Source organism: Filicampus tigris, chromosome 12, assembly GCF_054856515.1.
Source record: "Filicampus tigris isolate MCC_2025a chromosome 12, RoL_Ftig_1.0, whole genome shotgun sequence".
Lineage (NCBI taxonomy): Eukaryota > Metazoa > Chordata > Actinopteri > Syngnathiformes > Syngnathidae > Filicampus > Filicampus tigris.
This window is the reverse complement of record NC_141228.1, coordinates 15,984,584-15,998,447: the sequence shown is the minus strand read 5'-3', so window position 1 is coordinate 15,998,447 and position 13,864 is coordinate 15,984,584. Positions and strand designations below refer to the sequence as shown.

At 39.4% G+C, this 13,864-nt stretch overlaps 1 protein-coding gene across 1 annotated transcript in view; it reads left to right on the top strand.

Moving 5' to 3' along the window:
• The window catches only part of wwc3 (WWC family member 3), a 37,130-nt gene that overhangs the window by 8,602 nt on the left and 14,664 nt on the right, over positions 1 to 13,864 (top strand). The window contains exons 4-7 of the mRNA XM_086047885.1: positions 8,694 to 8,803; positions 10,124 to 10,327; positions 11,533 to 11,609; positions 12,624 to 12,703. Coding sequence (XP_085904011.1) covers positions 8,694 to 8,803; positions 10,124 to 10,327; positions 11,533 to 11,609; positions 12,624 to 12,703 — 471 coding nt within the window. The remainder of the gene's footprint in view (positions 1 to 8,693; positions 8,804 to 10,123; positions 10,328 to 11,532; positions 11,610 to 12,623; positions 12,704 to 13,864) is intronic.

Here is a 13,864-nt window from a genome sequence, read left to right as displayed (position 1 = left end):
CAGCCAAGACTGTATTCCCTCCAGTCATAGCTGAAATATTATCAAACATACAGAAAAATAAAAATGATTGCAGAGGATCTGATTGATCTAACTCCCTGTCAACAATGTGAATAATTCCACATTTTTCACAGTGGTTAATGTATTACGGTAACCGGACTGAGTGAAAACCCATAGACACAAATAAAGTGTGCATTTAAACTTTATTTTATTTATTTTTTAGAAAATATTCTTACTTTGAGTTGGTATAAGAAGTAACATAAATATGTAATCAAAATATAACAAAATAATTTAAACAATTACATTTCATATCTATTTTAACAAACAGGGACATGCAACACAATGTTATTTTTCCAGTTTTGAAGGTAGTTTAAATGATTATGAACAAGCAACTTTCATTAGAATATTTGACAAGAAAGAGCAACGAGTGAAGGTATACACGAGAGCTGCACGATAGATTAAAAAAAGATTGATATCGCGATAATGGCCTATGCAATATGCATATCGCAAAGAGATGCAATAATTTTCTTTTGGCATTGTATGCTTTCATCTGAATTTAGAGCTAGATTACTTGACTGGTGCCTTCTTTAAATATTCTTAAAGTTTTCTATTCAATTTTCCTATATGAATGCACTAATAATATTCAAAAATGGCCGCGTTTATATAATCCTACTTCCTTATGATATAATCTCCCGTTCTCATATATGTATCTCACGTGTGTGTTTACTTTATGTATATGTGTGTTAATGAGATCTGTTAAGGTTCTACTCTTCACAGCAAAAGTCATTGCGAGTCAGTGCGAATGGTTGTGTGTGAGTCCCATGATTGACGGGTCATCAGTCCAGGGTTTGCGTCCCGCCTCTTACGCTAAGTCAGCTGGGATGGACTCCAGCTTCCCCCCGTGACCCTAAACAGGATAAGCACTGTAGAAAATGGACGGATGGCGAAAATTCCAAACATTCTTTTGGTACCCGCCTGCAGTTAGTGCAGCTTGACGCTATACGATCAGAAGTGTGTATTGACGTTGGGGTGACTTATGTTTAATTTGCTCCAACTTCATAGCTCAGTTGACACGTGTAGTAAATTAATTTACCACGTTGAAATGTCATTCATCTATTCCAGCCCTCCCAAAAACATTTTGGGGTGTGTGTTTTAGTAAAGAAAGCTAACTGTATAGCTTTTAGTTGTACCTTAACTTAGGAGTTTAATATGATATGGATACACATGGAGCTGCTTAAAACGGCTCAGTAAACCACAGTAATAATAGTCGTTCTTTACAGAGGATAAATAATACATATGCTTGTGGGTAGGCACGGCCCGATATTAGATTCTGATGGTATGATGACCGTGAGCAAAAATATTGCTGTATCACGGTATTAAAATTGCAGCTCTAAGGTGACCTTTTTTAAAATATTTGGGGAAATAAAAACAGCATTTTCTTCCTATTAAACACTATCTGTTTTATTTTTAAACAAAATATAGAATACTTGGTACAGAAGAAAGTTGCACCATGTTAAGTTTGAAATAAATAAATAAATGTTAACATTCTTCTTAGTAAGTTACAGTGTCCCATCACTGGTTATTTTTAGAACAGACCTGTGGGCTACTCATGTTGTCCTTGGGGCTAACTAGTACACGCTGGACATTTAAAACATTAAAAAAAAAATTTTTTTTGTGACAATGCACATTAATTAACTTCAAAGTTCTGTCTCGTTTATTCAACTGTGCAAGCGGCCAATCATATTGTGCCCTGTTTAGAAGTCCCCTCAAAAAAGAAGAGCCCATTGCCCGTGACAGCCAGTATTAGCGGTTATTGAAACCTTGACTGTTTAAAACCACGGTAAACCAATAATAGGCACATGACTACCTGTGAGTATTGTAATATTGTCTATCTACATGTGTTTCTCCACCATTTGTGTTCAAATATCCGTTTCTTAAAGGGTTTTAAGACCATGACATGGATGCCATCAATGACGTTTTCCATTATTTGTTAGCATTGAGCGAAACAGACCTATGTGATTGTTTTTGACACACAATGTGTAATTCTCTTTGTTTGAGGTTTAGTTTGACACTATACTTCAACCGGGAGTGGCATTAAATAACTTGAAGCCACTTTTTTTTTTTTTTGAAGAATTGTTCACTATCTGCCATCACCATAACAGCGCTTGTATCTTTTTTTGCTCGAAAGCCTAAAAAATAAACCTCATCCAAATGGTGGCTGGTATGTCGAAAAACCATCAAGTCGGGTTAGCAGACGGTCTTTCAATGGCAATAAAACAGCATCCACTATGTGGAAAAATAATACTAGTCCGAAAAGGACACTGGGATTGGTCTCCTGATGAGTGCGAGGCCGGGAGTCTGCTGACAGGCCCGCTGGCTAAAAACACAAGAGTCATTGAAGGCCAAGCATAATTGTAAATGGCTGCCGTGATTCGTGATGCGGCGCGCCGCGTGTCAGCCCGCCCACGGTTGACGTTTGGTCGCTCGCTAGCTAGCTAGCTAGCTAGCTGGCTGGTTTGCGTGAGCTCACGGCATGTCGCGAAAAATTGGATTAAGGTGCGAAAAAATGATTCTTCCCAAACACAGACAGGATTCCTCAGTGTGTTTACGTTGTCCGGGTTCCGTGTAAGGCCAGGCCAATTGAGACCACTTCAAAACAGATTCCTTCAATACAAGCGTGTTCAAATGATTATTATTCTCATTTTGGAAAATGTTTGAGTATATTCATATACAATAATAATCAATCAGATAAATATTGCAAAACTAATATCTAATTATTTAGGATTTTCATGAATATAAATAAAAGACCTAATGTAACATATACTAGTAATAAAAATATATATTTAAATATTTTAAGATTTTTTTAAAAAATAAAAAAAAAGAAATAAATGAAACAATAATAACACAAAAATTGTATTCTAAATATTTGATTATGTTTAAAATGAATTATAATAATCCAATAATGAATAAGGTTTGATCGATATAGATTTTAGGAGGCCCGTGCCGATAGTTGGCCGATTAATTGGCCAATTAATTTTAAATACATATAATGTATAAAATGTAAGTTAATTAATAATAATTATTATTAAAATTCAGAATAAAATAAGGGCGGCGTGGTGGCCGACTGGTTAGCACGTCCGCCTCACAGTGCAGAGGTCGTGGGTTCAAATCCGGTTCCAGCCTTCCTGTGTGGAGTTTGCATGTTCTCCCCGTGCCTGCGTGGGTTTTCTCCGGGAACTCCGGTTTCCTCCCACATTCCAAAAACATGCATGGCGAGTTAATTGAGCACACTAAATTGCCCCTAGGTGTGATTGTGAGTGCGGATGTTTGTTTGTCTCTGTGTGCCCTGCGATTGACTGGCAACCAGTTCGGGGTGTACCCTCCCCGGAAACAGCTGGGATAAGCGGTTTGGATAATGGATGGATGAATAAAATAAATAAATAATGTTAAAAAATAGAAATGTATTATGTTGTAGGATTTTTTTTTTTTTTTTTTAATGACAAAAAAAAAATCTATCATCAAAATATTTTTTATCCTTTTTTTTTTTTTTAAATCAATTTACAACAAAAATAAAAGTGCCACATAAAGGGATATTCTTGGGACATGTTTTCTGTCTCATGAAAACAATAGTTTGCTGGGCCTGGTCTTGTCTTAAAGGACATTCAGGGTCTCGGTTAGCTCGAGGACACTGCTGCCGGCTCGCGCCGCTGCGTGGGACTTTTTTCTTACAGTGGAATGAGCGTCATGCTCGGCATGTCTAACACTAATGCCCGGGGGCTGCGCTCGCTCGCGGCCTCAGACAAAGCGTCAGAAACGAGCGTAGGGGGAGTGGCCGGGGGCGGGAAGGTGGCTTTGGGGGGGTTCCCACGTGTCCATGGGCCGTCCTGGCGGGCCTCCTTTATTAGCTCTGTTATGCAACCCAACGCCCGGCAAAGGGAGGCCATTATGCTGGGGCACAAAGCACACCAAATTCAATTATTCTGGAAAGGGTGAGCTGTGTTCGCAGGCGCCCAGAGGTTATTCACATGCGCTGAACCCCGCTTTTATTTTGCTTCCCACAGTGTTTTCATTATGTGCCGAGGCGGCGTCACCAACACGTCGCTTGAGCTCCATATCATTTGGCCCGTGTGCTTTTTTTTTTTTTTTTTTTTTAAATCATCATCTGACTATAATACAGTGGTACCTTGAGTGTCGAGTGCCCCAAATCACAAGTTTTTAAGCATGAGCAGTGCTTAGTTCAGTCACTGACTGAAGTGAAGTGGGGGAAAAAAAAAAGCTCACCGTTAAGCTATCAAACCGTTTTTTTTGAACGGGGCAAACAAGTCAAACACAAAAATACTAAATAAAAACATTTGCAATGAGCTGCTGTAGGCCACAACTCACAGCCAGACTCTCACACGCAGACAAACCGGCCAACCCGTTGCTTTGTTTTGTTTGTTATGAGCAAATGAAAAGTGGAAAAAAAATAAAATGCCACAGTTGCCGAAGCACTTTCCGATCTTCATCAGGACTAACAGCCAAACACAAATACAAAATGAAAACACTTGCAAGGAGCATGAAGCAGATGTTAGTTCTGTCACAGACGGAAATGAATTGTTTTTTTGGGGGGGGCCTGAAATGGATTAATGGTGTTTCAATTAGTGGAGAAAATGAATTTGATATGCATACGAGTAAATTGCGTTACAAGCTTGTTACTGGAACAAAATAAACTTGTAAGTCGAGTTACCACAGTATTTACATGTCCATTATTTTCCACAAAAAAACTGTTTCAGCCGTCAAGTGGTGACGGAGGCCCAAGTGTTGTTCGGCGTAGTCGTCCCTGAACGGGCTCCGCTCAGAAGAATGCAACTTAAACAGGACATGCCAAACTCTGCCAGCTGTCAGGGCCTCCATTGTTCCACATTGGTGCACAATCCTGATTGAAAAACAGAATAATGTCGTCGCCTCAACACTTTTTGCTCCGCAACTCGGGCAGTCAAGACTGACTTCAGTTCTGTCTATCCAATATTTTTTCTTTGTAGAGCTGTGCAATGAGAGAGAGCGAGAGGTATAATGCTTGATCGCCAACTAATCGATTCTTAAATTAATCATTATTTTTGATCATTGCGGATAAACGGTCCAGAAAATGGATCAATAGGAACTTCTGCATCTCAACAGTAAATATTCTCAGATATTTGTAGCCCTCCATGAAAGCCGATTGATTCTTTTTTTGAAATTAACATTTGCAACAATTTGCAAATCTCATTCATTGATTAATTGACAAAATAATGGACGGATTAATTATTAAAATAGTCACGAGTTGCAGCCCTGATATATAGTACTTGGGCAGTATCAAATTTTTTACCCAAGTCGCGCCCCTCCTACGGCATATATTCCATTTGACTATTTATGAAAATATCGTGATGTACTGCTCTAACTCGGCCCCTTTGCACTTTTTTTTTTAGTTTTTTTTTTTTGTCACAGTCATGATTACGATGCTATGCTAGTTAGCGGAAGCGCTACAACCAAGTGACTCCGACCCGGGGGCTTTTTGCCATACTTTCCACTATACTCTCCTACCCAAATGAGAGCAGTGACACTTTTATTCCCACCACACACAGTCATCTCCCAGCTGAAGCACCCCCCCATCCCTTATCCCCTCCCTCACGTCCGTCCAGACGCTAACGCTACTTTTAGGAGGCCTATTTCCATCGGATTTAACACATAAAGGCACAAGCAGATTCCGTCTGGATATCAGCTGCTTTAAGCCGCGCTCTGAAATCCTGCACCAGCACCGCCTCAGACGGGAGCCTGAGCGTGAGTGACATTCCTCCTAAAGTTGTTTTCACGTTTCTTTTTTAAACACACAATGGAATTTTGAGGCCTGCACCACTTGTGGCCTTTTTTCCGGGCCCTCCGTGGAGGAGCTAGGTGGGAGCAGGTGGTACTTCCGGTTTCGCTAATTGGCATCAAAATATGGGAAAATGCTTAGTTATATTTGGGAATGATATTTCTGTTATAAGAAAAACTGAGGAGATTCCGTATGTTCGAGCGTTACCGGACTCCAATTTCGCATGCCTTTCTCACCCTGTCGCCGGGCAAAAGGCGGCTGGCCTGGGATGGAAATATCCTCCGGGACGGATTATTCTAGAATTAGCAAATGTCTTTTGACAACTAAATATATTTTTCAGGGAAGGTGCGGGAGCGTCGGTCCACAGCTGGACATGCTTGTCAGTCTGCCTCAGCTAATTTCAGAAAACTCTTTTTCGGCGCACCAATGTGTAGAACGTGCACACGGAATGCTACGCACACAACTGAGCACACCGCCTTATACTACGACTGTACAGTTATTCAAAGATTTTGGGAAAAAAAACAGTTTAGATCAATTTTATTAATATATATTTTATTGCACATGCTTGTTTGAGGAAAATGGAATCCTTTTATTGAAATAATCTTAATGGACCACAAAACAGTTGGCGTACATTAAAATGTGCTCAATTATTTCAGACTTTTAGCTTTAATTTTTAAATTATTGTTTTTTATGTTGACATCTATGCTACTATTCTTAAAACAAAACAAAAAAAATCTTACATTTTGAATTTATTAGTATTGATTACATCGTTTTCATTTATGAAAATATATCAAATTTTTAATTAAATTAATGCATTCAGGTTCATATCAATAATTCAAGTAATTTCGATACAACTCTTTTAATTTTATTCTTTTTTGTTTGTTTCTAACTGTTATTTTGATTAAAAAATGACTCACATCAGTCTATTTTTTAATTCAATGGTCAATTTGTCCCTATTTAGCATAATTTCATTGGCTGGGGAGTGATATGGTTGTCGCATTTGGGGCAAAAAAAAGAAGTTATTTTTATTTTTTATTACATTATTTATTATTTGTTAAATATTTCCTTCCTTTATTTTTAATGGTTACCATTATGTGTATATTTTACTTTTTGCATTATTTTACAAAATATACTTGTCTGCTTGTGTGTAATGTATCAAATTCTTTTGTTTTTGTTTTACTTTGTCTATTACATGATCCATTTAGCGTTGGTCATGATTTGGCTCTAACTGACTGTACAGTGTGTACCTTTTAATATACATGCCATAGGGTCACTGTGTCACTATGACAACTCTTTCTGCAAATGTGTGTGGCTAGTCTGCGCGTGCGTGTGCGCGCGTGCGCGAGGCAAAAGTGACCACGCCGTCACAAGACTGCGGAACAAAGCAAACATTCACATGTGGTGTGATTAGAATCTGCGAGCGGACATGTTTTTCCCCCTCAAGACAGTGACGTTGAACAACAACAACTAGAGAATGCAATTTCTGTGGCAATAGCATGCGAACGCTGAAGAGCTGAAGTGCTGTGGAATTAATTAAATTGTTGAAATGTAGAATGGGAGGCACTTGAAGTTGGAATGTTTTGAATCTGTCAAGAAATGTGTAAAGTATGTCTTCATGTTTGGAGTTTTTGTTTTCATTTGGGGGGGATTTGGACAATGGGGTTAGTTCCCAAGATGTTATGAATGAGCTGAAACGTAAGTTGGAATAGCTTGAATCTGTCAAGAAATGTGGGAGGAGGAGGTCAATGTGTAAAAATTGTCTTCATTTGGGAATTTTACTGCGAATTGTGGAAATGTGGGGGTTCTTGGAATCTGATGAAAATCCTTTCCAAGTTGTTCTGAACCAGCTGAACAGTTTCAACTTGGACTTGAGAAAGATGGGGAACTTTTTTATTGTTGCATGTCTTAATTTAAGTAATTGTTTCTTGGTGGGGGGGGGGGGGGGGGATCTGACAAATTTATTGTTGCATGTCTTGATTACGTAATTGTTTCTTGGGGGGGTCTGACAAATTTAGACAAAAGAAAGAATTTTGGCAATGTGCAAAATAGTCGCCCGGCTGAATGAAGTGAATTAGTTGACGATGGAATGGTTTGAATCGGTTGGCAAATGAGGGAGGGGCGGAATACACCATTATAATAATTCTTCTAAAAATAGTATTGTAATAATAAAGTTTAAGTGTGGATATACAGAACAACAAACCCACAAGCGCCCACAAGCCGCCATGATTGAACCACTTTTCTTCCTCCTCCGACATCGCCTTGTTGCGCGTTTGCAGTCATGAGTGTGTTTACCTTTGGCAAACACTTGAAATGAGGTGTTTGCCTCCTTATTGACGGCGTGTGCGCACTTTCACCTGTCAATCACGTGGCTGACGCGCGACCTTTCACACCATGATACCTCTAGTACTTTAAATATTTGTCGACAAAGAACGTTCTTTCTAACGCAGATGAAGATTTTTGCCGATGTGACAAACTGCCACAGTACAGAGCCAACGACTGCCAAGAAGGACTCTTAATCATTTTTTTTGCCTGAAGTATTGTTGGCTGGTATCGACAACCCCCACGAGTACTCGACACGTTAAAATAAGGTGATACCTGGTATTGATACTCACCATCTCCATCTCCCCCCCAAAATGTTAATAACTACTCATTTCAAATTGACACCCAAATTTCTTAAAGATTAAACGCAAATATATTGAACCTAAAATACAACTGAACTTAGGACTGCCAAACTAAAAATACGCCGAGGTTCTGTGCGTAAGTCTGTGACAGTGCTGTAGTGTTGGAGAAAATTTGCATAAAAATGAGTGTGAATCAATCCGATCCGTTTCAATGATTCTCCACTGAGATGTCATCATCTGTTTAGGATCACCAAGCCGCTGACCTTCGCCGACTGCGTCGGAGATGAGCTGCCCCTCGGCTGGGAGGAGGTCTACGATCAGCAAGTGGGCGTTTACTACATCGACCACATCAACAGTGAGTACTCGAGTAGTAGTGGTAGTAGTAGCAGTACAGTGAACCTTGTTTATCACGGGGGCAAACGTTCCAAACGATATAGAAAACCTTTTTAAAATTGCTTTGCTCTTCCCTTCTGCCTTAAACACATTTTAAACTCATATAAAACGCTTTTTCAAATATTCCCTCTTGCTGTTTAGTAATGGAAGACATCACTTTGAGGAGCTCAAATGAAGACTCGCACAGTTTGCCAAATACAAGGCGAAATGTACTTCCTTCAAGCTTTTTTATTTGTCACCACCAGTTCAATTTTATTGTACAACTGACACATAAAAAGATCAATAAAATTGAACAGTCAAACACCAAAAGGTTCAACCAAACTTTTTATCGTTTGGTCTCTCTTCCATCTTAATGCTAACATTTAATGGAAAACACTATAGATGGGCTAATGGAAATTAGCATAGATGTTCCTGTAGTTGTACCACCTCAGACAAATGCTACTTACACACACATAAAGCAGCAACACATAAACAGAGCATACAGGAAAAGTGAATTAAAAATTGTATGTAGAAACACCAAAATGTTCACCCAAACCATATAGTGTTGTTTAACGAAAATCAGCTAGCTTGATGCTAACTAGAGGTGTAAAGGTTAATTGATTAGCAAATCAAATTTTTGATAATTGATGTATCCATTAGATACGTTTTTGAATTAAAAATGTTCCAAATCATCAAAATTTCAGCTTTTCAACACTAAATATTCTCAGATTTTTGTTGTCCTCCATGATAAGAGACTGATTTATTTTTGTGTTGAAACAAAATATTGATGCATACGCTTTTACTTTGGAAAACAATGATCAGCATTTTTGTCTATTTACCAGCATGCTACGGCCCAAACTGGTGACTGAATCATACTCAATTTATGTTTTCATCAGTGATAATTTGAAATAATGTCCTGTTTTTGAATAAAGGAATGGAAATCAAAACATGGTTCTTTCTGTATTTGATTCATTAGTTGCAGCCCTATTGCTAACATAGAATGCTAAAAGTTGAGGTTGTTTGACGCCACTTATTTTTTTTCAGACCGATACCAGTACGAGTACTCACTCTTGAGTACACATAGATAATGATACCAAGTACCGATACCACTAACACTTATGATACATAAAATTTCAATGAACCCAATGATGGATAATGCTGAACAAAGACCTTGATGCCACACGTGATGCTTCACCAATGTGTCCAAAGGTCACAATAAAGCACCAGCTACTCGAAAGGAAGACTTACTCGAGGTCAGATCTTTTTTGGGTGTACTTGACGGGTCCTTTGTTCCGTCCCTTAGAGACCACGCAGATCGAGAACCCGCGCACCCAATGGCGTCAGGAGCAGGAGCGCATGTTGAAGGAGTACCTGGTGGTAGCGCAGGAGGCCCTCCGAGCCAAGAAGGAGATGTACCTGGTCAAGCAACAGCGGCTGGAGCTGGCCCAGCACGAAATGTTGCTCTTCCACGAGCTCTCCGAGGACAACCGCTCCGTCGCAAGCAGCGGTAAGACGCCGGCGTGGTCAAGCACCGCCCCCGCATTCCCTGTCGGCACCTCTTGTAGAGAACAGCAACGTGGAAAAATGAAGGCTTTTGCAGACAGTATGACGGACGGGCCTCTGACTCGCCCTCGACTTTGTACTTGTGTTGTGTGACAGAATAGCGACACAAAATCGTGGGAAAACGTGTTAAAACGCCCGTTACTGCCTCTGGAGTCGAAAAAATTGCCAGGTCAACTTTGTCCCTCCACTTTCAGGGTGGTGCTGTTAGTGAAGAAAAGCGACATGAAAAAAGGTGGAAAATGCTGGCATTTACAGACACTGCGAAGGGCTTCTGATGTTACCTTCGACGCCGGAAAATTGCTGGATTAGGCTTTGTAGCCACATTTCCTTCCATGGGCCATTCATACAGAACAAACTACTTTGTTGCCTTATTCAGTGGCTGCGCCGTTCATACAGAAGAGTGGTGGTATATAGGATGGGAAATTCTAGCTTTTACAGGCCGTGTGAAAGGTGGCTTCTGATACTCCCTCAGAAGCGGGAAAATTGTGTGGACAATGTTATCCTCCCAATTCCATATCAGTGCTGTTTACACAGAAAAGCAACCCGAAAAAGGAAAATTGACGGCTTTTATAGGCAGTATAAAAGACTTCTGATACTACTACATCCAATGCCGGAAAATCGCTCGGTGGACTTTTTCTTCACATTCCGCGTCGGTGCCTTTTACACAGAAACATGATATGAAAATATCTGGGAAAATGCAGTGTGAAATGGTCTGATACTACCTTGAAACCGGAAAATTGCTAGGTCAAATTTGTCCCTCTCATTCAGTGGCAGTGACTTTCCTATTGAATTGTGATAATTGAATTCACAGGCAGTAGGAAAGGGGTTTCTGATACTACCTCTGAAGCTGGAAAATCGTCAAATGTACTCTGTGCCCCAATTCCAAGTCGGTGGCATTTGTACGGAACAATGACCATGAAAATTGCTGTCTTTTTACTGTTCTTTTCACACCAAGTTGACTATCAGAGCACATCCGCAACACCGGATCCTCCGCCCTACTTTTTTTTTTGTGTATTTCTGTTACATCTTCACCTCAGATTCCGCACCCCCCAGCAAGTCGCCACTCACTCTCCCTCTGCTCTCTCTCTCACTCTGTATCCCTCTCTCTCTCAATCTCTCTCTCTCTCTCTCTCATTTGTGTGTCCACAGCGCTCTCTGGCTCGTCCTCAGGCGCGAAATATGACCCTGACCAAATCAAAGTGGAAGTGGCTTGTAGGCGAGAGCGGGTGAGTCATTATCATGGGAGAACAATGGGCTGCCGTTAAGGCAGAGAGGGGGTGGCGGGGATAGCTGGGCGGCCGGGGTGTTGCCCCGACAGGATACTGTGGCTCGGGGCCCTGGGCCTCTTGAGGATGAGGATGAGCTCACCATCAAAGGGTCAGAGAGAGGCAAGTCAGCTCATATTTTGGGTTCTAATGTAGGATATATACACCATATTTAGGGTTCGGTACAACTTTAATGTTAGCATATTTTCACCGTTTTTAATGTTGCATACAACTGTCATGTAGAATATTGACACCATGTTGAAGGTTCTATACAAATCTAATGTAGCATATTTATTTACTCTATATTTAATGTTCCATACAATTCTAATGTAGCATATTTACACCATATGTAATGTTCTATACAACTCATGTACATATGATCTTTTAAATTGTTAAATGTCCTTGTTTATTATTTTTTGAGGGGGGATTTTTATTCATACAGTGATATTTGTTTAATTGCATTTATCTTCATTAATTTAGAATTTCTATCATTTATCGGATATCTATTTCTGTAATGGAATTTTCTTTTTTTTTTTCCTCATATTTGATGATATTTTATTATGTATTTGGAAATGTAGGGTTATGAAAAGAATTCTAATGATTTTGTCATTATAATCATTTATTTATTTTTGCTATTATTATTTCCCATAGTATAATTTATAATTTAATGACACTTTATCTTTTGTTTTTTTTGTAGGAAATTTAGGCTTATGAAAAAAATTCTAATGATTTGTTTATTGTTTTTGCTATTGTTATTTCCCATAGTATAATTTAATGACGCTTTATCTTTTTTTTTTTTTAACATTTATATTTACTGCTATTTTTATAAGGACCTATTAGCAAAACAATGGTCTTTTATTTCATTGAAAAGTGTTGTGCTGCCAGTGGGTGGGATAGTGATGACTCTGCACTGCCGAGAGGCGAGAGGAAGCCTAATGTGTGACCGCCCTCGTCCTTGTCTTGTGGTCTTTGCAGCTTTCCCGACTGAAGCACGAGCTGGCCCAGGTGAGGCAGGAGCTGCAGTACAAGGAAATGGGCGTGGAGACGCTGCAGGAGTGAGTGTGACCGCCACCCTTCCTCGTCAACACCCTTCTTCCCCACCACCCTTTCCCCTTCACTCACTCTCACTCGATTTCTGACTCATTGTCTTCAGTGCTAGCTCCATTTTAAAGCACGTAAGTCACTGGCTGGTTCGGTTTAACAATAGGTGTGGACAGCACATTTTTGGGGGGGGCTGAAGCACCCTTAAAGTAAATCCAAGCACTCCCAAATTTTTTTAGATAATCGTTTTTTTTTTTTTTGTACAAACTAGAGAAGTTTTACAACCATACAGTACGTAGAAACGTAAGCATTTTATCAACAAAAATATCGGACGTGCTCTGGCGCCGAAACTGTCGAACCCCTAAACTTCTGATCTTAGAATAGCCCCAGGGTCCAGCCTAAGAGCGAAGGCTAGCCTTTAAAATTGATATGTTCGTGCAGTTTTTTTTTTTTCATTTAAAATATACGTTTGTGCTATTTGAAAAGAAGTTTTAGACTACTACTTTATCTTCTTTCCTTAGCCGCTATCTCGTCACTGACTGGTTAGGTCTAGCCAGCTAGCCGTTAAAAAACAAAAACAAATATTTGTGTTGTTTTTTTATTAATTCAACATATATTTATGCTGCTTGACAAGAAGATGTATACTATTACATTAGCTTGTTGTGTTAGCAGCTATCTGACTCATCACTGATGTTTTAGCTGTAACATAGGAGCCTAGCAATGAGTCAAGCTAGCGCCTAACGCAAAAAACTAAGGTAGTAGTTGCTGTTAATTACATCACTGCTGTCAACATACCGGACTGACATCAGATGGTGAACCTTCCATGTAGTGAGCCTAATGCAAGGGTTGCCTTAGTCAAAATGGAACGTTTTCGGAGAATGGTATGTATTTTTTTTTTTAATTGAATTGTAGCATCGCCGTTATTAAGACAACAAACGGTTGACATTTGCGTGATCACACCAATATAGTCTAGGTATGTTTTCTCTCTGCAGAGATTCTGCTTACTTCAAAGACACATTTTTTAGCAAGTTTGTTTTTTCATGATTTGGTAACAATACGTTAAAAATGACTTGAGCAATTATGCTATGAGGCTAACGGTATTAAGACATTACATTGTTTTAAGTGTGTTTTATGAAACGACAATCAAACAATTCCGTGTAAACAGATTTTTTTTT